This window comes from Triturus cristatus, chromosome 5_2 (assembly GCF_964204655.1).
Source record: "Triturus cristatus chromosome 5_2, aTriCri1.1, whole genome shotgun sequence".
In the NCBI taxonomy this organism is placed as follows: domain Eukaryota; kingdom Metazoa; phylum Chordata; class Amphibia; order Caudata; family Salamandridae; genus Triturus; species Triturus cristatus.
The window spans coordinates 727,560,234-727,583,943 of NC_140588.1; the positions used below are offsets into that span (position 1 = coordinate 727,560,234).

The window sequence follows — 23,710 nt, forward strand, 5'->3', positions numbered from 1 at the left end:
CATCTCCTAGTGGGAATATTACTTGTCATACAGACCAGCCTCAAACGAGTAATATGGTCCTCGAAATAGAAAAAAAATTTCCGTTCTCTGATTCTCCCCGTGCTGGAAAGGGTTAAGCAAGTTAGTGAGAAGGTAGATAGATTAGAACAAACTGTTCTGGATAATTTTTGCTCACTGAAAAATGTTATTAAATTAGCTACCAAGGCAAGGGACAATCCTGTAGGGGTGTCCTCTACCCTTCCTACTCCCCCGCTGGCATCCTCTGCTAATGAAGTAGTGCATGGGGTTTTACCCGAGGTCGCTCTCCCCAAGGTACAGGTCATTGATAATTCTAACTTTACTAGTCAATGTATTGATAATTTGGGAGACAATCTTGTGAGTGTGCCCAGTATTAATGCTGGAAAAAAGTCTATGAACCAAAAAAGGTCCTGGGAACCTGGGGTCAAAAACAGTATATCGCCTAGGGCTCATATTCATCTGCCCCCTGCCTGTACACCCTATGTTGCTGTTCTAACTGGAGTCCCTGAACTACAGGAAGGGGTTTCGGAATCGTACCAGCAACTAAAGAACAAAGTTACGTTTTGGCTAAATAGGAACAGACCGCTTCCTAACCACCTAGATGGAAAGATCCTCTTCACTAGAAGGGTTAGCTGGGTAGGTCCAAGACCCAAAGATGTCCCAGGGGACTCCATTTTAGTCAACTTTGGAGATAGTCGTACAGTGCATTATATTTGTGGCTCCCGACTGGCTTGCGACCAGTCAAAAATTAGGGTACACGATCTAGGGTTTTTTTATAACTCTTACCCTGTAGGACTTAGTCCACCTCTGGAAAATTGGGAAGCAAATGATTTGTGCTCCCCAGTAGCTTTTGCCTGACCGACACCTGGGCCGCAGTTATTTACTACACCTCTCAATCCAAGTACTCCTGTTGGAGGGCCTAAGTTCAACAAACCTCTACGTTACTCTCCTGTTACCGGGGTGGACAAGATAATAGATGTAGCTGTACCAACCCCTGATCTGTCTATGGGACCAGAATGTGGACTCGTGCAGCTGTGTGCGAACTCTGCCCATGTTCAAGGCCAAGGAAGGGAGGGGGGGTCTATGGTCTCTTGGAATATTGCAGGCTTAAAATCAAAAATGGATTCACCGGATTGGCTAGGCTATATAGGCAACTTTGATGTCTGCCTTTTCCAGGAAACCTGGACCTGTGAGCCTCAGTTTCTACAGGGATTTTTGAACTTCTATGTCCCCGCAATCCAGGGTATTAGGGGACGTCCAAAGGGAGGACTGACAATCTGGGTCCGACAGGACATATTTTCAAAGGCTTCTGCAATACCTACTGGGTCCGAAGATATTCAATTAGTGAGGGTGTCACTTGGAACCCTTGGTGATTTGGACATCTACAATTTGTATTTGAGGGACCCTAATAGGACAGGCTCCCAGGTTTTGGCTCTCTTGGTCTCCATTATCGACCAGCACTCAGGTGGGAGGCGAATAGTGGTAGCTGGGGATTTTAATATCACCTTTGAACCGCTCCTAGACCCTGATTCTGGGTGGGGCAATGAAGCTGTGGAAGACCAATTGTGGGGGGTACCTGCGCTTGACCTCAGCCCAATTAAAAGGTGGACTGAGATTATTGTTCAGACCAACGCTCTCTGTTTTGAGCATGGTCTGAGGGCCCTGAATGGGAGGACGCCAGGTGATAAACAAGGGGCGAAGACTTTTGACAATGGTCGACATTCTAGTAGGATTGATTACGTCCTATGTAGCTTGCAATTATGGCAACCAGCTTTAGATATGGTTGTTGAGGTTAGAGTTGAGAGTGACCATAACCCTATCTGTGTTGCGCATAGATGGTGGTCTAGTAATCGCTTAATAGCTGGTGGAATGGTTCCGTGCCTGCCTGAGGTAACTCTAACAAATAACATGCGTAGACTTAAGTGGGGGGAGCTCGAGCATAACACCCTGGCCATTGCCGATATAGATAACAAATTAGTTGATTCTATTGTTGAGCTTGAGGGTTTGCTATTCCAAGATCCAGGCAATAATAAAGTCACTGCATGCCATGAGAAGTTGTTTGCTGAAATAGGTTCCTATTTTACGAAGCCCTTGAGGAACACGAATAAGGCTCCAACTAAGAAAAATAGATGGTATGACGGTGTTTGTAGGGAATCCAGGTCCAACCTAGTGAAAGCCCTGTCTAATGGTGGACTGGAGGGTATCCGCTCCGCCAGACTAGCATATAAAAAAGCTGTAAGGATGGCCAAAAAAAACTGGGACGAGCAACACTGGCTGGATTTAAAAAGCGCATGCCATACCCGAGATTCCCGGCTATTTTGGAACATTCTCAAGTGGGGCCATGGTGGGCGCCCTGATAGCCCCTCCAACTATGTTTCACAGGCAGAGTGGGTACAATATTTCAAACCTCAATATGCTTGTAACATTTTGTTTAACTTTGCATGGGTGCCAAATCATGTTTTCTATTCCCAGGGTCCCTTTTGTATCCAAGACGCCAGTAGGGCTTTGTGCTCAGTTACCAGTGGACGTGCCCCCGGCCAGGACAGGGTTCCTTCGGACGTCTTTCTCCACAATAAGGGTAACTGGAGCAAGTATATAACCCTATTGGCTAACGCTGTGGCTGTAGGCACGCCAGTCCCACAATCCTGGAGGGGGGCAGTTATTATACCTGTATTCAAGAAAGGCGACAGGACGCTCCCGGGAAACTATAGGCCAATTAGCCTCATCGATTCCATTCAGAAGGTGGTAGGGAGGATGGTCTTGAACCAAATACAAGAATGGATGGATGATAATAACATTTTGTCACCCTTCCAAGCTGGTTTTCGGAAACTAACCAGCACGGTGGACCAAGTCTTTTACTTTGTCCAGCTCCTCTGGAAGGTGGTGACATTGGGGAACGGCAGTCTTTATGTAGCTTTTGTTGACTTAAGGGCTGCCTTCGATCTTGTACCACGACACCGGCTGTGGGCAGTTCTAGAGAGGCTAGGTCTTCCCAAAGAAATTCTGACTATGGTGATGCGTCTGCATGAGTCTAACTATGCTAGGATTCAGTGGGGAGGGGCGGGAGAGGATACATCTGAGTTCCCGGTTGAGCGTGGTGTGAGACAAGGTTGTACTATGGCACCCACGCTCTTCTCACTTTATATCAACGGGATAGTCGAACTCATGCTCTCTGCTAATACCGACGCTCCAAGGTTGGCTGGTGTTTCCATCCCCATATTATTGTTTGCAGACGATACGCTTATCGTATCCAGAACATCTAATGGTCTGCAAAAAGCCCTTCGCCTGTTTGATGAGTTTTGCCTTGATCATGGTTTAGAGGTTAATGTGGCAAAAACGAAGTTTATGGCCTTTAACCCTCATAGCAGCTTTCAAGGGAAAAGAGTGTTTATGAATGGGCAACCCTTAGAATTAGGGACCAATTTTACATATCTTGGATTGCAAATCTCAAATAATAATAATTGGCGCAGACATCTGGAAATGGCCTCCCTAAGATTTAAGCAGATAACTGGTGCTTTGACCAGGGATTTTAGTAGGTCACTTACGAAACCAATAAGCCCGGTTTTGCAAGTATACGAAGCAAAGGCCCTAAACTCTGTCCTTTATGGGGCGGAACTTTGGGGCTTTGAACAGCTAGCGACTTTGGTAAATGTGGAGCATAAATTCTTGCGTAAAATAACTGGTCTTCCTCAGAGCACCCCTCTGATCCCACTTAGGTATGATCTGGGCAGGAGGTCCATTAAGGATATTGCAAGACTCCGTCCGGTTCTATACTGGCGGAGGCTTTGGACTACTCCTGAACTTTCCCACTATGCCAAGGGCCTGAATGACATTATAAAATCTGATGTTTTTCACAAAATTGAGTGGCTGAAGAACTTACATGCGTCTTTAAAGGACATGGGTATGGAAGGGTTGTGGACCGACCCAGCTTCTGCCCAGTTTCCATCAAAAAGTTCTCTTAAAATAGCATACTGGGAAAGAATAGATTCCCAGGTACTGAATAAAGCAACTGGGATGTCTGGGAAATTTTTGGAGTTCAAAGATTCCCCCTATTTGGAACAATACTGGGATGTGGTGACTAATGTGGGTGACAGGAAACTTTATTTCCAGTTTAGAGCTGGTTCTTTGCCCCTTAGATCTTTGACTGGAAGGTGGGCCACGAACTCGGAACTGCAATGTCCTGCATGTGGGGCTGCGATGGAATCATCTCCCCACTTTCTGTTTGTCTGCCCGGCACTTGCCATTCCAAGGCGTGTTTGGCTTACACCAATGTGTAGATTGCTCGGCACAAGGAGCAGCACTGTAGCTTTACGCATTCTGCGCACTAGCTCTTTGACATTTGTCTCTGTTGCATTGGCAAAATACCTGGGCTGGGCATGGGCATTGCGGAGAAAATCAATTAAGCGCTCCCTTGATGGTCCCTAATGAATTCAGTGTTCGGGTCTTCCCCACTTTTAAGCTGTACCAGGGACAATTTTAATCTAAAAAAAAAAAAAAAAACCTTTTATTACTAAATCTCAGTCTGTTGAAGTGTTTAATATTTTTTTAGCAAGGCTCTTTTAATAAGGTATTTTAATGTATTTATTGAAATGTATGTTTTAGGTACTATGTTTGTGTCTTTTATGATTGTATTTTTAAATCGAATAAAGACTGATTGATTGATTGTAAGTTAAGGCTGCAAGCATTGGTTTGAAGCTTGAGGATCACCAGATCCCAGGTCAGGATCGCTGGGGAGACAGCCTTGTGGTGTTGGGCCACTCAAACTCTGGCCGTGGGCGTCGGGTGCATAGTGGTTCCGAACCACGTAGCTGCCTGGATCCAGGTTCTGGTCTTGGAGTCTTTATTGAGCAAATCTGGTGCTGACGGGAGACAGTCTGTAAGGTGAGTGCAAGGCAGGTCCTCCGTGCTCTGGGGGGTTGCTGACTTCTGGACACGCCGGGGTTTCTGCTGTAGGCAGGTCGGAATCGGTGCAGTCCGGTAGGGCTGGGGCCAAGACAGTTGGTGTCCTCCTCTTCCTGGGTCAGCACAGCTCTTCGGTCCTTCGTCTTTCTTCTTCTAACCTGAGAAGGCAAGGTTTAAGGTCATTCCAGGGGTGTGTAGGTCGGGACCAATGAGTCCCTTCCTTGGGGTGAGTACGCCACCTATTATGCCATCCTCCAGTGGTAGGGAGTCATGAACCTCTTCCTAATTGGTTGGGTTCCCTCATCTCCAAGATGGAGGGGGACTGAGCTGTGTGCTTCACCTCGAATCCCCCCACCCGAGGGGTGGGCTTGTCAAAGGTGGGCAAGGCTCTTTCCCTAGTCAGGCTCCCCGCTGATTCTCCCACTCAAAGTGGGGGTCAGAATCGGTGGGAGCCAGTTGCCGAGGGCAGCAAAAGACAGTGACAGCTTACAAAGGCTGACAGCCTTTGAAGCTTCCCCTTCGTGGACCCAGCCCATCCTGGGGGAGCAGGCACAACACCTCAGCCCAGGATGGGCTTTGTCTCTGGATCCAGATAGCGTAGGCTGTCTACCTGGCGGACCAGAAACCTGTCTGTTGGTGGTAAATGGTGGGCAGCCATTCAGGGACCACACCAGGGCTGGTAATTTTTCAGGGGGCATCTCTAAGATGTCCTCTGTGTGCAATTTACATTAAATTCCAACAATGGCATCAGTGTGGGGTTAATGTGCTGAGACGTTTGCTACCAAACTTCCCAGTTTTCAGTAAAGCCATTATGGAGCTGTGGCTTTCGTAAGGACCAACTCCCAGACCATATATTCTTTATGGCTTTACTGCACTTACAATGTCTAAGAATGGACTTAGACACTGTAGGGGTACAGTGTTCATGCAACTGTACCCCAATCTGTGGTCTAGTTCACCATGCTAAAGGGGTGGCTTACCACAGGCAGTGGGCTGTAGGCATGGCACACAGGGATGTGTGCCATGTCGACTCTTCACTTTTTTGTGCACCAAAACACATCGCCTGCAAAGGCAGGGTGTGGTTGTTAAGGTTCCAGGCCCCTAAGGGTGGCGCAATAAGTGCTGCATATAGTGTGACGAGCAAGAGGTCCCCTGCTAATAGAATGAATGTTCCTTAAGGCAGGGATCAGTACATCAGTTCAAAAGACTTAAGGCAACTAACTTCTTGTTGGACAGTACAATATTTGCAACATAAAATGAAAGAACCAAAGGATGCTTTTTTTATCCAAAAATACAAAACTAAATTTTATTAATACTCGTCAATATATATTACACTGAAAAAACAAACTCATACAAACTCACTCATGTCCACATGCATACCTCACATCTAGACATTCTTTTTAAAAACACAGTATACAGGAGCAATCACAAGTTGGTTGATATATTTTTTAACAGGAGCTAATCTATTTTGCTCCAGCAATAATTTAATATTTTGTTACAGATTTACATAAGAGTTAAACATCCCCCCCCCAATTATTTTTTGCATAAAGACAGACAGTGTGGCGCAAACTCTGATGACTTCTGATTATTTCTACGCTCATTTTGGCACAAAACGTGCTTTCGTCAGGAACAGCCTCAAATTTGACAACTTCATATCTGTAGATGCAAAAGACCATATATATGGTTCTTTCAAACAAAATATTTGTTAATATTTAAATTAGTGATGTAAGGTGTCGATGAACTTGCTTACATTTGTTCGCAGTGCAAAATAAAAATAGGTCCACCTTTCCAGTACGAAGAAATATGTAAGACCGGTCACATCTTGTCAATGTACCAATTAAAGCCAGAAAAATGAGAACCGGGTGCTCTAGTAAACATGCTTGTGAAATAGAAGAGTCAAACACCACCAGTGTTGCATTGTCACTAATATTTGTAGTTTAGTGATTCTAATTCAAAGATGGATGACATGCTAATGAGCCAGAGAATGACCAGAAATCGAACGCAATAGGTGTTGCAGCCCTTAGAAACCTTTCCTGGTCACAGTCACCTTGGTACCCATGGTATCTTTTAAAAGGGGCTTGTTTGTCTGTGGCCACAAATGTGCCAATTGTAGGTACAAAGGTACACCTTTTGGAAAAGAACACAGGCCCTGGGAACCTGATTGGCAGGGACCCAGGGCACACCAAGTTCAAGTTTATCATGTGTCAGGCAAAACGTGGTGGGTAACCATGCAAAAAGGGGCACTTTCATCCACCTTTACACACAGCTTAATCTTTTTGTGAATGATTTTTTTGTTACCTAGATTTTGAAAGTGTTTAAAGAACGAGAATCAGAGAAGTTAGGAAATAGGACATAAATGGATACTACAGAATATCATAGTGAGACTGCTGTGATTGTGTCTATTCAGTATATAGCAAGTTACATTTTCAAGAATTCTAATTGGATAATTCCATGTATTTCCAGTTCTTTTGAGAAGTCCAAGTTTGGATCAGATTTCTCCATCCAATGTTGGACTAAGACGCAGTGGTCAAATTGAAGGGGTCCGGCAAATGCACCTTAATGCACCACGGAGTCAGATAGCTACAGAAAGAGATCTTATGGCTTGGAGCCGAAGAGTGGTGGTGAATGAATTGCATCCAGGTGTAAGCAGGTACAAGAGTTGTGATGATCAGACGTTAAGTTCTCAACCAGTTTTATATTGCAGCAAGTGTCCAAATTATTTGTTAATATTTTTACCAAATGTTTCGAAAGTCAAGGTTACATTTTTCTCAGTCATAATATTTCCCATTATATTCTTTGTATTGATTTCTGACTGTTAATCCTTTTTCTCACAATCTATTATGTGTGAACCTGAAAAGCAAAGTGAGTTCAGTAATTTCCCATGTCTTCCCCTTTTGTTCCTAAATCATTATGTTAACTTAGCAGTTCCCTGATGCTCATGAATTTAAAACTTAAATTCTGACTTCTAACCGCAGATTTCGCAGCTCTTGAATATTCCCCAGACGTCGGGCTGTATCTGGAAGCTGTTGAGAAGTATCTTTGCACACCTGTAGGTGGCGCCATGCTGCTCTATATTAAAGCTAACCCATAATAGGTACCACTCCCGCACGCTAACATCAGTTCCATCAGTGTGGCTGTGCATACTCCTGCCATCTAGTGTTGGGCCCGTATGTGTGCAAGTTGTTTTTCTTCCAAGAAGTCTTCTTGTGTCACGAGGTTCAGTGACTCCACCTATTGCTGGTAATGAGCATGGGGGATCGGCTCTGCTGTTTGATTGCTTTCGTTCCTCCATCTATTGGGAGAGTGTTAACGATCTCCGGATCACCACTGTTGCGGCGATCTCTTCTGGCATTCTCGGTTCCTCTTACTTCAGTCGGTGTTGTTTGGCACGTTACCCTCTCCCCATCAACTTGGCGCATCTACTCATTTGGGTCAGGGATTTGGACAGCTTCTATGCCTTGTCAGGGGCCTTGCTCTTCCGGGCCTCCTCCATATTTTGTCCATGTCAAACATGTCTTGCCTGTGATGCAATTGATCCCTATCTGCTACTGTCCTCTGTATCGTTCCAAATACCCTTGGAGCAATCCACACCAGGTCTGCAACCTCTCTCTCTCTCCCTGGGGCACACCAAGGCCTCCTGCGATGCCTTTTGCTCCTTCTGTTCTCAGAAAACCATTTGCTACAATCTGGCTCGACGTCACAGAATGTTGCGGAGGAGTGGCGAAGATAGATTGGACATCTTCTGTGTCCAGGACCTCGAGGGTGAGCCCCAGCTGGAGCCGTTGGCCAACGAGGATGAAGCCTTCTCTCTAAAACCCAGCTCGGGTTTGACTTGTAAATAAAGGACTTGCCTCCCGCCCTGCAGGCCGCGAGTATTAGCCCACATATCCAGCACTGATCACACTGAGCGCCTCCTATAAAGGGGTCACGCGTCCAGCCTCGAATCCCACCTACTGGTTTCCGGTCTGCCACAGCCTCTCGGCCATGGTCGGCACCATGCGCATATTTTGGACATTGTGGCAGTCCCTGCGCTAAACAAGATCCTGAATCTGACCGTTCCCTCGGCACCGACAGCTTCTTTGAAGCACCCTTTAGAGCTGAGACCTGGGGCATTGAAGCCTAGCTGGCCTCAAACACTCTACATCAAGACCTACCTCCTCCAATGGCTCTCTTAAACCCGTTCTCCAGCGGCTGCAGGAAGAACTCTGTCCTTCAGCGTCACATCCTGATTTACCCACACACTGGGCGTATCCTTGCCCAAGCACCAGCACCTACCAAGGATGGGTCCAAAGGTAAACTCTGCATTGAGAAAGCCCTTGACCTTCTTCCACAGCCAAAGAGCAAGAGGAGACACACGTCAACCAGCCCTCAACCATTGCCTCATCCACCTCCTCTCTCACCTTTCACCCTCTACCTGCTAACCCCTCCCAATCTAGTGCTCCCCACACTCGCGGTTTGGTGGGATAATCAAGGGTACTCAGGGCACCCCTGTGACTAGCATCCCTGGGATGATGATGATTTAGATCCTTCCAGGTACCCGCCAGATAACACAACCTCCTATCACGAGGTCCTCAGCACAGCGGCCTCTTTCTAAGCAGCGGAAGACTCGACATCGGGACCGGCCCAAGTCCAAACATTGGTCTTAATCCTGTTCCTGGTCTAGAAGTTGGTCCCAAGGTTGAGCGTTATTGTAAATCTTTGGGAAAGTCAAAAAAAAGCATTATAAATCAAAAGCTCCCCAAAAAACTCTGTTCTTTCCCGCTAATCTTGTACTCCTGAGAATATGCAAGTGTGTTGTCATGCTTCTTTATCTCACACTTAAAGTCCATAGTTGTCAAAGCTAATCCTGCAACTTATCCCGGCACAATCCCGGTTTCCGCGGCCGTTTGCAACATCGAGGCAGATGGAAGAGTTATGCAAAGCAGTGTTCTGATTCCAGATCCCTTCCGACTTCCTCTGGTGTACCTGCAGGCCCCTTGGAGCCAGGAAGCCTTTAATCTGGGACACTGCCAGTGAGCTCACCCCTGGTGCCATTTGGACCCTCTGAGCCCACCACTGTACCCCTACCAGCTCCTTTGCTGACTCCACCTCCAACCACACGATCCATGCCATTTCCCAGGAACACTGACACTGATGCCGACTCCTGATTGCGCTTTTCAACTCCGCGTTGGTGCTGTCCTAATCTCACTTGAGGCCACACTGTGTCCATTGAGCTGCTGCCCTTGCCTGCTTCACCAGAGCCTCCCAGGGTCCTGGTTCCATGGGATTGACCTCATACACTGCATTCCTTATCCAGGAAAGGCTGACAATGATGTGGGAGATAAGTTTGGAAAACCATAACATGATAACTAGTATGAGAACATTCTGAATTTTAGTGGCCTCAACACCTCTCCTTATACTGGCCTAGTCTCCCTTCCTCATCCTGACACTGAGGAAAGTGTCTCCTTCGCAGTGGTCATGGTGAGGGCGGCAGAGGTTCTCAATCTCCATCTCCCCACTTTGAAGGTCAAAACTAACGTGCTAACAGGAGAGTCTCCAGCCAGGGTAGACCAATACAGAGCCCTTTACACCTTTATGGAGGCCCTTACTAACACTTTTTTGGGTCATGGGTCCAGTTTTGGTGTGTTCCACCAGTTAATCACCAGATGTGGCTGTGCCATTGCCCTGTCGCTCCTTTTTCTGTGACTCTGCGCCCTTCTTCCGATAGCCTGATGGTGCAAACTTTCCCCAGCAGGACAAACCTGAATACCTTCCCCACTGCTCCTCCGGATCGGAAGTCTAAGAGAGTAGAGACATTTGGGAAGTGTTTCTTCTTTTATGAGTTTGGCTCTCTGGTTAGTCATTGCCAGCTGCCTTTTAGGCCGCTATTCCCATTGTGTATGGGATTCTGCAGCTCCGGTTCTCCCAGGGGCCCCAGAAAGACCTTTTTACGGTATTGACCCCAGCCATGCAAGATGTCCGAGATGCTGCAATGTTTACTATCCGTTGTGGTCTGGATATCATGGATTCCATTGGCGAAGTCATTGACACTAGCATCGCTATCCGTCACTATGCCTTGTTGAGATCTACGGGTTTCTCCAGAGATGTAGAGTCCTCCGTTATGGACATTCCCTTTGACAGGGCTCAACTTTTTGGGGACAAAGCAGACTTTGCCCTTGAGCATAAGAAAAAAAAAGGGCCCCAGCATGCTCTATGGGCTTGCCTGCTCTACCCTGCCAGCCACACCATACTTTACAAGCCTTCCGTAGCTCTGGCAGGGGCATTCTATACAGACTCAGCACTATTTCTGCAATCATGTAAAATTAGACAGATGTGTATTTTGAGACTGCGGGTAAAATTAGGCAGACGTGTATTTTGGGACTGAGGGGTACTCTAAATGTAATTATTGGTTGCCATGAACAATATTTAAAATGTATTGTAATATTGTTCTTGCATATAACAATGGGTATACTTTAGTATGTAAGATTAAACGCAATTGAGCCCCATTAAATACCACTCTTTATTTTTACATATAGGAAGTAACTGACACCAGCTTGCACTAGTGGTGCTTATACTCAGTTCTGTGCATCACTTCCCAAGCGGAATGACGCCAGTACAGAACACACCACCACCTACCGGTGCACAGGGGTATTGCTTAAAAGGGTTCTGGATAAAGTCTGTGACCTGGAAGTATTCGTAAAATTGAGAAATCTCCTGTTAGACAGAATATCAGTCAGAAAGAGTATTACCAAAGGTAAGTAACTGTTTCTTTGCCTGCAAAGATGTGAAGTAAAGGTATTGCTGATGTAGTGACGCTCTATTGAAAGAAAAAGAAAAAAGCACTCTTGTTGTTAAATGTACTGACCTTGATGTAATGACTCCAGATGTACTGGAATGCAAAGTACATACTGTGAATAACGATTTCTCACAGGAATGTGAGAAATGCAATCTCCCAGCATATAGTCAGTGGTATCTGATAGAGAAGGCTTCATTTCAGTTACCGGGGTCCATAGTCAAGTTGTCACAATGCTGAACGGGGGAGGCTGTGGCAGGCAAGTTAGCTAGCATCCCTAGATGGTTCCTTTATGGACAGGGGCGAGAAATTCAGGAACCACCAGTCATGGTCAAGATTTCTTGTTATCTGGCATCCATGGGTAAAGGACTCCTACAACGGACACTGGTGGGGCAACCCACTTGCTACTGGTTAGAACATGGAGATAATGAGGCTCACTTCAACCGATGATATCTTGTGAACAACAGCAGTCCGCTAACTCCAGTAGTTATTGAATCAGGACAATTTCCTCCAGTCAACAAGATGGAACACGAGGCTATGGTTGAAGTTCATATTTCCCAGAACATCAGGAAGATGTCAGAGGTGGTATGTACAGGCAAGCTATTGGTGATTCAGGGACAATGCAGGCTTACCCTTCTTGATGAGGAAAGTAATGGATCAGCTGTTGCTGGCCAAAAAACATTGGACTCCTGTCCCAGTATCCACAATGAGACAAATTTGAGTTTGGTCATATGTGATGTTTAGTGGTCTTGGTTTGGAGAGCCTTTGCTAGGGAAATGGGAAGGTCTGGAGTCTGTTCTGGCAAGGCTCTTTCTATTACTTCTAAAGCCATGGACTGATTACCTTTCCATACTCCCACAGGCTAATTTAGTTTGTGGAAGGAAATGTGTACCATTAGGTCTCTAGAAGAATGGAGACACTTCGTGTTTGGAAAAAACAATCCCAGCGGTGCCCCATGGAGACTATTGAGCAGTGCACAATAGGGGAGTCCAGCACTTCACCATTTATGTGTATATATATATATATATATCACATTCCCTTTGATCTAGGACTTCACCAGTGTCTCCTTGAGTAAAGCACATTTGACCTTACTCTAGTATCGGTGCATTGAGGCTTGGATATTGTCCCAACAGAACACAGTCAAACGTGTTTGACTTAAACATACAAGAATAAGGGGACAGTACAATCTATCTTTCGACCTATCCACTGGTCGTGCTGCTTTCACCTGAAACGTATGGTTATTGAAACAACGATCTAATGAACATGAAACATCCCTGAATCGATATAACCAAAGAATCGAAATGTAATGAATTATTGCATTTTTGCACAGCACACACTCCTAGGCTGTCTTTGCACACATTTTGCACTTTACACTCAAGCACTTTTTTCAATCAACAATTGTGGTTTTTAATTGTTATTGATTTTAAATTTGATCGTGACGCACTAACCAGACGATAAGACAACGATGACGTTTTACAACAGCATACAAAACATCAAAACATGTGACAATATCTTTCAATAATTTTATGAGATTATTATAAGTCACTTAGGTTGATATGATATTTTATGTAACCTTACCTGTTTTGTCAAATACAAATGCGATGTCTGTTGATTATGTCTATGACGGGATTAGCGGAGTATGCTGATCACGTGGTCACGATCTCATTGGCACTGTCACTTTAAAAAGGTGTTCTTTCTCTCAGTCCACTGTCATGTGATCAAGGCTCAGGCGAGCCGAAACGCGTAATGGCGACAGAGAAATAAAAACTATTTGCACTACAAGTTGGGTCCGTGCCTCTCTCTTCTGGAGAATCGTAAGCGGGGAAAAGCTACGGAGGATTAAGCGTGATATATATATATATATGTGTATGTATATGTGTATGTGTATATGTGTATATGTATGTATATATGTGTATGTGTGTGTGTATATATATATATATGTGTGTGTATATATGTGTGTGTGTGTGTATATATGTGTGTATATATGTATATATGTGTGTTTATATGTATATATGTGTGTTTATATGTATATGTGTGTGTGTGTGTGTGTATATATATGTGTGTGTATATGTATATATTTTCAAAAGCCGTCGCCCCTCCTGGGAGCGCCGCCCGTAGACCGGTGGCGGGATGACCGCCGGCGGTGCAAAACCGGCATTTAACTCCTTTAAATTTCTGCAATAACACGCGCTCTCAGAGTCCTGTAAAAGGATAGTTTATTTTAGGTTCAGGGTAACGTGTTTCGGAAGCGGACTTCCGTGATCACACAAGGAACCAAGTGCATATCATGTGATTACATAGTCTCGGTACTGGCAGTCTACAAAGGACAGAAAACCTAGCAATGGAAATGTCATGGTAAAGTGACCGCCATCTTAAAATGTCCAAATCATCACATAGTATTGATAATATGCGTGCATGTTTCTATCTACACATCCTGTAATATAAATGCGTAACTTTCACAAGTTATGTACACATGGTTGTTCTATTACAATGATGCAGTATTATTTCTTCATAATACGCGAGCGGAACTATGCGTGTGAAGTTCACGTATATCGTCCACATTACACATGATGCAACATTGCCAGTTAGGTTCTCTGTCACATTAAAATGCGCTAGATGTGCTGTGCATTGTTCACGGGTAGAGCACGACCTCTCTAGTCTGATGACGTTGCTTGTGCCAAGGAACCGTGTAGGGAAACAATGTTTGCAAAGTGCACAGCCTGGCATCCATCTTAAAAAATCCAAAAAGTACTATGTGGCATGCTAGGCAGTGCGAGTCAGGCGGTAAGGTGCACTGCCTACTAAACAAAGGTTATTACCTTCTGGTGCTTCTATTCGAGGCTTCGGTAAATGGGTCTTGCAGGAAGACAGCGTCAGCACAAGTCGTGCATCCTGCGAAAACCCGCAGTAAAATCGCGTCCGTACCCATTTACCGAAGCCTCGAATAGAAGCACCAGAAGGTAATAACCTTTTTTTAGGAGCTCTACAGATTGACATTTGAACTCCTCTTGTTTTGATTCAGGGTATTATCCCTTTATCTCACCACCCTTTTCAACACTCTCAAGGTCCTGACGAAAGCCCCCCGACCCTTCGGGGCGAATAAAGGGCTGAAACATGTCGTCCAATTACTCGGACTGATTGTGCATTGGACTCATTATATGCCCGTTCTGCACAACCTCTTTTATTCTTTTCCCATGCACCAGACAATAATAAAAATACAGTCCAGGTAGCATGAGGGATTAACCCTTTTTTAAATATATTTTGTCACTTAACACGAGCACTTTATCACAGTTTTATTTCTGATCACTACTGTAAATATCCAGTGGTTCCCTCCGGGTGGAGGAAGCATAAACAAAACCCAATGATGATGCTGTCACGTTTTTTAGGCGGAGAATCAAGATATACAGCCCTACGAATCACCTAAACGTGAATGAGGGTTTTTTAAGAAATAGATGAAAAACCATATAACCCTGGAAAACAGGTACAAGTGATCCATTCTATTTTTGATTAAATACCTGATAGTCTACAAGATCCCTATTATTTTAGCCAATCCTAATCTGTACAACTACTTAATTTGATATAGCTGTGACATCTTTCTACTTTATTTCCCACCTATGTTACCTGTTACCTATTATTCCTATTTTTATTTTTGAAAAAACCAAAAGGAAATATATATATACTGATTAGTGCTATTTATCGTGTTATCTTCCAACTGTACACAACCAAGTGAATAAAAGATAATAAAGACCCTCTATGTACAAGGCAGGTTTTGGGCAGCTATGTTGTGTGCTTGTTTCTTTGTTACAAATTGTTCTGGAAGAAAAAGACAAGAAAAGAAGAAGGGAAAGAAATGGGTTGATCATTTAGATTGGATTAGAATAGAATCCAGTAATTGCGAATCTTACGTATGTAAATATATAAATACATGAATAAATAAATGCATAAATACACATAAAATTGCATGTATGTAAAATATATATATATATATATTACATATGGTCATCAGTCATCAGATAATGTGGTGTCCCCATTGGTGCACAGAATACATAAATATACATACGCATACATAAATCACATAAAAAAAATATATATGTATATATATAAATATGTAAAAAGTTTTGGTAAATCCTTTTTAAATTACTATTAAACATTGTAAGGACCCAATTTGTTTTACAAATATAGACTAGCATGAAGTTCTTCAGTGGCATTCAAACCCCTGGGTTATTTGGTATCGAGATTTAAGATGTAAATCATCTCCAACCTCCGGAGTGCTTTTTCCCGATCTCCTCCTCTCTTTGTTATTGGAATGGAGTCTACTAGATAATACTGTAGCTCCTTGGGGTTTCCACCATGTTTTTATTAAAATGGCAGGCCACTGGATATGCTGGATCATTGTTTCTGATTGCTCATATGTGCTGGAGCACCCGTTTGTGGCCTTGTAAAATAGTACTGCCTACATACTTTAGTTTGCAGGAGCACTCCAGTACATAGATTACATGATCGGTTTTACAATTCAGCACTTTGTCTATAGGGATTTCTTTTTCACTGAAGGCGGTCTTGTAATTGGTTTTGGATATACCATGTTGACAGGCCTTACAGGTTTTGCACCTATGGAAACCTAAACGTTGCGATAACCATGTATTTTTGACTAGGGATCCACATGGGTCATCCTTGACTAAAACATCTTTCATGGACTTTCCTCGACAATATGTGATTGCAGGTTGTCGAGGGACTGTGGGGCCAATTATAGGGTCCTGTCTGATCAGGTGCCAATTTTTCTTGAGTATTTTTCGTACAGCACCTTCTTGATGATTGAATTTCAAAATAAATCTAAACTTGTCCTGTGTATCAGTTCCCTTTATACCCTTGGGTTTAGTTTTTACAAGGGTTGCTCTAGATTCTCGGTTGCTTTTGGTGAGGGCATTTTCCAGACATTTCTTACTATATCCCCTCTCCCGAAATCTTTTTATGCATTCCCCCTAGGCTTGCAGTAGGTCCTGTTCATTGCTGCATATGCGTTTCAAACGCGACATTTCCCCATACGGTATACTTTGTATCAAGTGCCCAGGATGGGCACTGCTAGCATGTAAAATTGCATTCCCCGCTGTGGGCTTTCTGTGAAGTCGTGTTTCAATTTTGCTTTTCTCAATGTAAACTTCCATATCTAAAAGGTTAACAGTTTTGTCACTTATACAGACACTGAAGTTTAGATTGAGTTGATTCTTGTTGATTTGGGCAACAAACATCTCTGCTTTAGTTTGAGTACCATGCCACACTCAGAAGAGATCATCATTGAACCTCCACCATGTTTTCACATGTCTGGTCATGGCCTCTCTGTTCTTGCATGAGAACCAGCTCCTCTCATCAGCCCATATGGAAACATGCATAGCTGGGGGAGAAGCTGGCTCCCATAGCAACTCCTCTTGCCTGCTGGAAGTAAGCATTTTGAAATAAAAAGATGTTGTTAGTTAGGCAGCTTTCTATCATGTTAATTAACATGTTAGTATGTTCGGTATATTCTGGACCTCTGCGTGCAAGATAACATTGTACCGCTCTAAGCCCATCTTTGTTTGATCGATGTGTATAGAGAGGTTACATCAAGGGTGATAAGTAAATATTCATCATTCCATTTAAAATCAAACATTTTTTCCAAAAAGTCCCCAGTGTCTCTGATATAAGATTCCAATGACTGGACATAGTTCTGGAGAAAAAAGTCAATGTGTATTGATGTCTTTTCAAAGATACTATTTCTGGCAGATATTATCGGCCTGCCTGGTGGTTTGCCTGCGTCTTTGTGGATCTTGGGGATGAAATATAGTATCGGTGTCACAGGATTGTTGTTCCTCAGATACTTATATTCATCCATAGATAATAATCCTGTATTTTTCCATTCGGGCAATTTTAGATTGTAAGCTCCAGGTATGGCATTCAAAGTTTGTTTGTTACTGTGGCAATAACAAGTGGTATCATTGAGTTGGTTCATTGCTTCATCGATGTAGTCAACTCGTGTGTGTATATATATATATATATATATATATATTTATATATATATATATATATATATATATATATATTTTCAAAGAAAAAACCATAGGTTTCAGGGGTGTTATAGTTAGCTGGCCATTTCACTCGTACAAAACCATAGAAATTCCTCCGTTATAGTTAGTTCTGCTAACTATAACTCGCACGTCCCTAATGCACTGCTGATGATGTCACATATTGCATCATTCATGACATGGTCAGTGACATCACTGATGATGGAATCCGTGCGTCAGGGTGATACCAGGCATAGGCATGGGCACACTGAGCAATCAGATAGTATAAATACAGATCCGGTACACCAAAGCTGCCTTTGTCGTGCGGAAGCATGAGGATCTTCCAGCGGATCCGGGGGTGTTTTCCTCCCCAGACCAATCGAATCAACTGGGACCGCAAGGAGGCGAAAAAGTTTCGGGTGAGGGGAATGGGGATATTATTAAAAAGATACAAAAATTTGGGGAGCACTATCATTTTTATGATGGCGATTCTAGCTGCCATGGTAAGCGGAAGCCGCAGCCAACTGTCCACCTGCGATTCAAGCTTTGCAATCGCGCATCTATAATTAAGACGGATAATTTCGTCCGTGCTCTGGTGTATGTGGATGCCCAAATATCTTACCGATTCCGAGCACCACTCCAGCGGAAACTCACATTGCCAAGGGGTGGTGCCGCTAGTCAATGGGAAAATTATAGACTTATGCCAGTTGATACCCAACCCTGAGTGGCGCCCAAAGCGAAGTATTTCACGGAGCAGGGGAGCCAGGTTCAACTGAGGCTCTCTGACATACAGTATGGTGTCGTCGGCATAGAGGGAGACCAACAGGGGACCCGTCCGGAACTGGAGACCTCTGTGCAGGTGTCGCTCCTGAAAGTGCCGGATTAGTGGGTCCATGGCGAGAATAAACAGTAGCGGAGATAGCGGACAGCCCTGACGTGTGCCGCGTGTAAGAGCAAACTGGCACGACAAGGTGCCATTAATACGTAATCGCGCCGTAGGACGACTATATAAGAGCCGCGTGGTGGCAATAAAGCCAGCCGGCATGCCCATTCGCTGCATTACGGAGATGAAAAAAGGCCATTCTAATGAGTCAAAGGCTTTTTCGGTGTCGCGGAGAATGGCCGCCACGGGTGTGTCAGGGTTTATTCTATGCAATACTGTAAATAAAGTCCGCAAGTTCAATGAAGTCGAGCGATGGGGTACGAAGCCCGATTGAGCGGGCGCAATAATAAACTCCATCAATTGCGGCAGTCTGTTGACCACTATTTTGGCGAGAATCTTATAATCAATATTCAATAGCGAAAGGGGCCTATATGACCCTTTGTTTGGTTTTGGAAGCAGAATAATGACTGCCTCGCTAAAAGTGGGCAGGAGTGACTCTCGCTCCTAGGCCTCCGCGTACACCTCGATAAGTTTGGGTGCCAGCAGATCCGAAAATGCCTTATAGAAATTGCCTGATAGGCTGTCGAGACCCGGGACTGAGGAGCCCCGCAATACTTTAATCGCCCCTCGAACCTCTGCCACCGTTATGGGCTTCGCCATGAATTCCTGCATGCCCTTTTCCAGAAACACCAGCGCGATTTCAGATAAGTAGTCTTCCCGTGCCGAGGAGTTATCACTCTGTCTGGTCGTGTATAGCGCCGAGAAGTAGGACAGGAACTCATCCCTGATTTCCGAGGGTGTCGTACGGAGCACCCCGTCTTCGCCCCTAACCTCAGCTATGAAGGACTTACTGTACGGCGGTCGCAAAGCCTGCGCCAACGTGCGCCCCGGCCAGTCTCCCTCACCGTAACGACGTGCAGTGTGGTATTTGCCTAGATATACCATCTCTCTATCCGCGGCCTCCCTATAGTCGGACAGGAGGCGCAGCCGCCTAGCAAACACGTCTTCTGATGCTGCATCTCTCGCCTCCGCATCTAGCGATTCTAACTGCACCTCCAGCTGAGTGAGCGTTGCGTGCAGTGCCTTTAAGACCCCAGCATGCTTCGCTATGCAAACTCATCGAATGTATGCCTTAAACCCCTCCCAGAGCACGGCCCATGAGTCCACCGAGCCGGTGTTGAGCGCAAAATAGTCCTCAATCGCCTCAGTGACCTCGTGACAGAATAGGTCGTCCAAAAGCGCCCTACTCGGGAATCGCCATTGGCGCTCAAAACCTTCAGGGCGAGGAACATCCAAACACAGTAAAACCAGAGAGTGGTCGGAGTATGTTCTAGGAAAGGTCTTCAAAGTCCGGAACCAGGGGGATAGACCCGGGGAAAGGAGCCAGTAGTCAATCCTAGTCCAGGTGTTGTGTTGGCCTGAAAAATGTGTGTAGTTGGTGGTGTCTGGGTTGCGTTTGCGCCATATGTCAATCAGGGAAAATTGGCGACAGAGTTCTCTGAGGGCGCGCCGCGCCCTGGGTTTAGAGTCAGCGGCCACTGAGGTACTATCCAAACCCACATCTAGCAGTAGGTTGAAGTCGCCGCCCATTAGGAGCATAGCCGGCTCCAGGGTCGCGAGCCGGGCGGCAAGCGCGTGGAAGAAGTCCGGCGAGTCAGTGTTGGGAGCGTACACACACACCAGGATGATCCCGTGTCCCATCATCACCCCTCTCACTATGCAATAGCGCCCTTCCCTGTCCCCAATAAACTGCTGGCAATGAAACGGGACTCTCTTGTGAATCAGCACTGCCGCACCCCTAGCATAGTTACTAAAATTGGCAAAGTACCTGTGCGTGCCCCAGGACGCCGCAAATCGGGCGTTGTTAGTGGAGTGTAAGTGCGTCTCTTGAATGAAGGCAACATCGACTTGATGTCTATTCAGATAATGTATAACTTGTCTGCCTTTGCGTGGGTTATTAAGGCCCCTTATGTTCCAAGACATTAATGATAAGTTTGTGGGGTTCTCAGTCAAGCCTACACGAGCCATCTAAACACCAGACAAAGCAGTGGGACCCAGGGGACAACATCACCAACATATAGCATCAAGTTTAGTTCACACCAAGAAATGTTTCTGAGATCTAAGCAACCTACCCCAACCCACCTCCCCCCGCCCAGCCATACCACAAAAACGTGAGGCAATCCCACACCTGCAAACAAAAAAAGGAGCTCCAAACAGACTCGAAAGTTGCAGTCAAACAGTAACAAACGGAGCATCATGGCCAAAATGATTCCCAGCGGTTTCCACCAAGGGGGGGTGGCAACGACCCAACATCAACCCAGCAATGTAGAACAGTTTAACAAAGATCGTCCACAGTCCCCATATTGCAATAGATGAGATAAACACAGTTCAGACGTAGGCGCCGCCTCACCCAACCCCAGAGCCCGTGAACAAATCCTGGCTGGCCGCCGATCCACTGGGCGGGGGGGACTGACCACCTCCGCCACCCCGTGGAGGGCTTTTATGCGGCCGGTAGGCGCGACAGAAGTCCTGCACCGCAGTAGGATTGTCAAATAACCTAACCCGGCCGTCAACCTCAACCCGCAACCGCGCCGGGTAGAGCATGCCGAATTTCATGCCGAGATTGCGGAGCGCAGCCTTCGCTCCAGCGTATTTCCGACTGGCCTCTTGAACCATAGCGGTGAAGTCAGGGTAGAATGAGAGCTTTGAACCTTGCCAAGATATTTCTCCCTTCTCCCTGGCTAGACGTAGAGCAGTGTCCCGGTCCCGGAAGTTCATGATGCGGGCTATCAGCGGGCGAGGAGGGAGCCCTGGTTGAGGCCGTGGCCCCAGGGAGCGATGCGCCCTCTCCACCACAAAGCCTGATGTGAAGGAGTCTCTCCTAAAGATGTCAGTCAATAGGTTTTCCACAAACACGTCCAGCCGGCCCGTCGCTGTGGACTCCGGGACCCCAGTAATACGTACATTGTTGCGACGACTGCGCAATTCTAGGTACTCGTTCTTAATGGCCACTTCTTTCAATATGCGTTCCAGCCTATCTATGCGCTTGGTTTCCTGCGCATTGCCATCCTCAGTGGCTGAAATCCTGGCCTCCGCCTCATCCAGTCGCCGATCATGGGCCTGAATCTTGGCACCCATTGTTTCCAGCGTCTTGTCCAAGGAGTCAAAGCGACTGTCAATGGATTTAAACCCAGCTCTCATCTCTTGCAACCAGTGTGGAGATGGGGCACGAGCCGCAGACCCACCAGGCATGCCCCCGCCCTGCACTGCCATGTCGGGGGGCCTCTCCGATGATTGGTCAGCCGGTTTGTCAAACGACAGCGTTTTCTGCTTCGGGTCCCTACGACCCATGCCCCAGCACATACGACTGGACTCCAGCCAGCCCTCTATGGATCAGCGTCGGCTACTCGTCGAAATGGCGCCAGATCAGCCAGGGAGCCCAGTCCACCACCACTCGACGCGGGCCTCCAGATGTCGCAGCCACACCCGCTGTATCAAGCTTGCCCCGACCCCACTGGGCCTCGGGCGCAGGTCGCAGCAGTGTGCAGGTCAGGCCGGCCAGAGACACCCCCCCCCCCCCCCCCCAGGCCGGACCAGGGGTCCCCTGCGCGGCGTCCCAGCAGCCCCAATGGGCACGGGAGCAGGAGATCACACCGCTCTCAGCTGTGTAGGCCCATCGGATTCCGCCGTCTAGCCAGAGGCCAAAGCACAGGGTCTTAAGGACTGGGCAATTTCTAAGACCCAGCGGTGCCAGGAGACAACACCCGAAACCTGCGGGGTTCACCTGTTTTGGCGTACTTAACAAACAGAGACACAGGACTCTTCCTCTGGCGTCAAAAGACGATCGTCTTTAATGACTGCAGTCAGGAACAGAAGTCACAGAAGTATCATACGAGATAGATTCTAAGGAGACTGCTCGATTTGTACAAAGCAGGTCGCTCCTTAAATACTGAATATTCTGCTTCGGGCAAACATTCCTGCAGACTTACAATAATTCCCGTTTCTGTATTCCAGACAATAAGATCTCACAATATCACATTCCCATCTCCAGGTGTCCGGCCTTCAATCACATGTTTCTGACATCCCTCTATTGAAAGGCCGGACCGCCCCATAATAAAATTGGTCACCTCCTCATCATAAAAGGCTAAAGGGAAATGCAGGAACAGATGCAGAAAATAGAAGAGTCAGATAAGACATATTCGTAGGCAAATAAAAGAAGCGTTGTCTATTGTATCAGGGTCAGTAATCTTGCTCAGGCAGGACAGGACAGAAAACCAGTACGGCAGGGTCCGCCTCAGGCGACAGAGTCAGCTTTCGCCAAGTCATGCAGAATTTGGCAGAACGCGCACTAGGGACTACGTGCCCTCGAGGTTACCTAATCAGGGTCATTGTTCGGACATCGCCTATTCACTGATTATGTGAGGGCAATGATACAAAATGGACGTCGTGCACGAAATGGAACCCGTAGGTTCGAACACAAGAATCAGCAATACATGACGAATCCTTCAGTGCAGCGTTGCGAAAACGCTCGCTTTATATTAGACTCATTATTTGCGATTCGCTAATACCAGAATCGTCACGGTACCATTAGTTCAGAAACATGGGTTCAGTTTTCACGGAACCTCAGGTCAAGGAGGCCAGACCGCCCGGCAACCGGAGCACAAGGCGCCCCAAGAGGTGGGCACGGGGCAGGAGCGACCCAAGCGCCCGGTCCAAACCGGGAGCCAGCCCGCCCCCCTCCACCACAGGCAGGCAGTCCCGCTCCCCCCCCCGACCCCGCTCGTCCGAACAGCGAGGGATCCGAGGGATGGAAGCGAGCGAGGCTGCCCCGGTGGCGCCTGTCTACTGCCGAGCGCCCGGCCGGCCCCGTACCAGCAGCAGTGGGGGAGGCAGGGCAGACCCCGTCCAGACCGCACCCAGGTGTCCAAACCCCCCTTCGTAGCCCCCTCACGGTACCTGTCTCCGCGCCGGCCGCCGCCGCTCCGAGAGCCGCTCCGGATCGGCGATCTAGGCCGCCATCTTGCAGACGCAGGCCACCGGGTCCGATCTTCCTCCAGGCCGCCGCCGCCGAAATCGTGGCTCAACCGACATCGGATCGTGCCT

At 46.4% G+C, this 23,710-nt stretch overlaps 1 protein-coding gene across 2 annotated transcripts in view; it reads left to right on the top strand.

Annotated features, from left to right (window-relative positions):
- BRWD3 (bromodomain and WD repeat domain containing 3) overlaps nt 1-23,710 on the top strand; it is a 1,513,493-nt gene that overhangs the window by 498,486 nt on the left and 991,297 nt on the right. For both annotated transcript variants that reach the window (XM_085607835.1, XM_085607833.1), the window contains one exon: nt 7,381-7,567. In XM_085607835.1, coding sequence (XP_085463961.1) covers nt 7,381-7,567 — 187 coding nt within the window. The remainder of the gene's footprint in view (nt 1-7,380; nt 7,568-23,710) is intronic.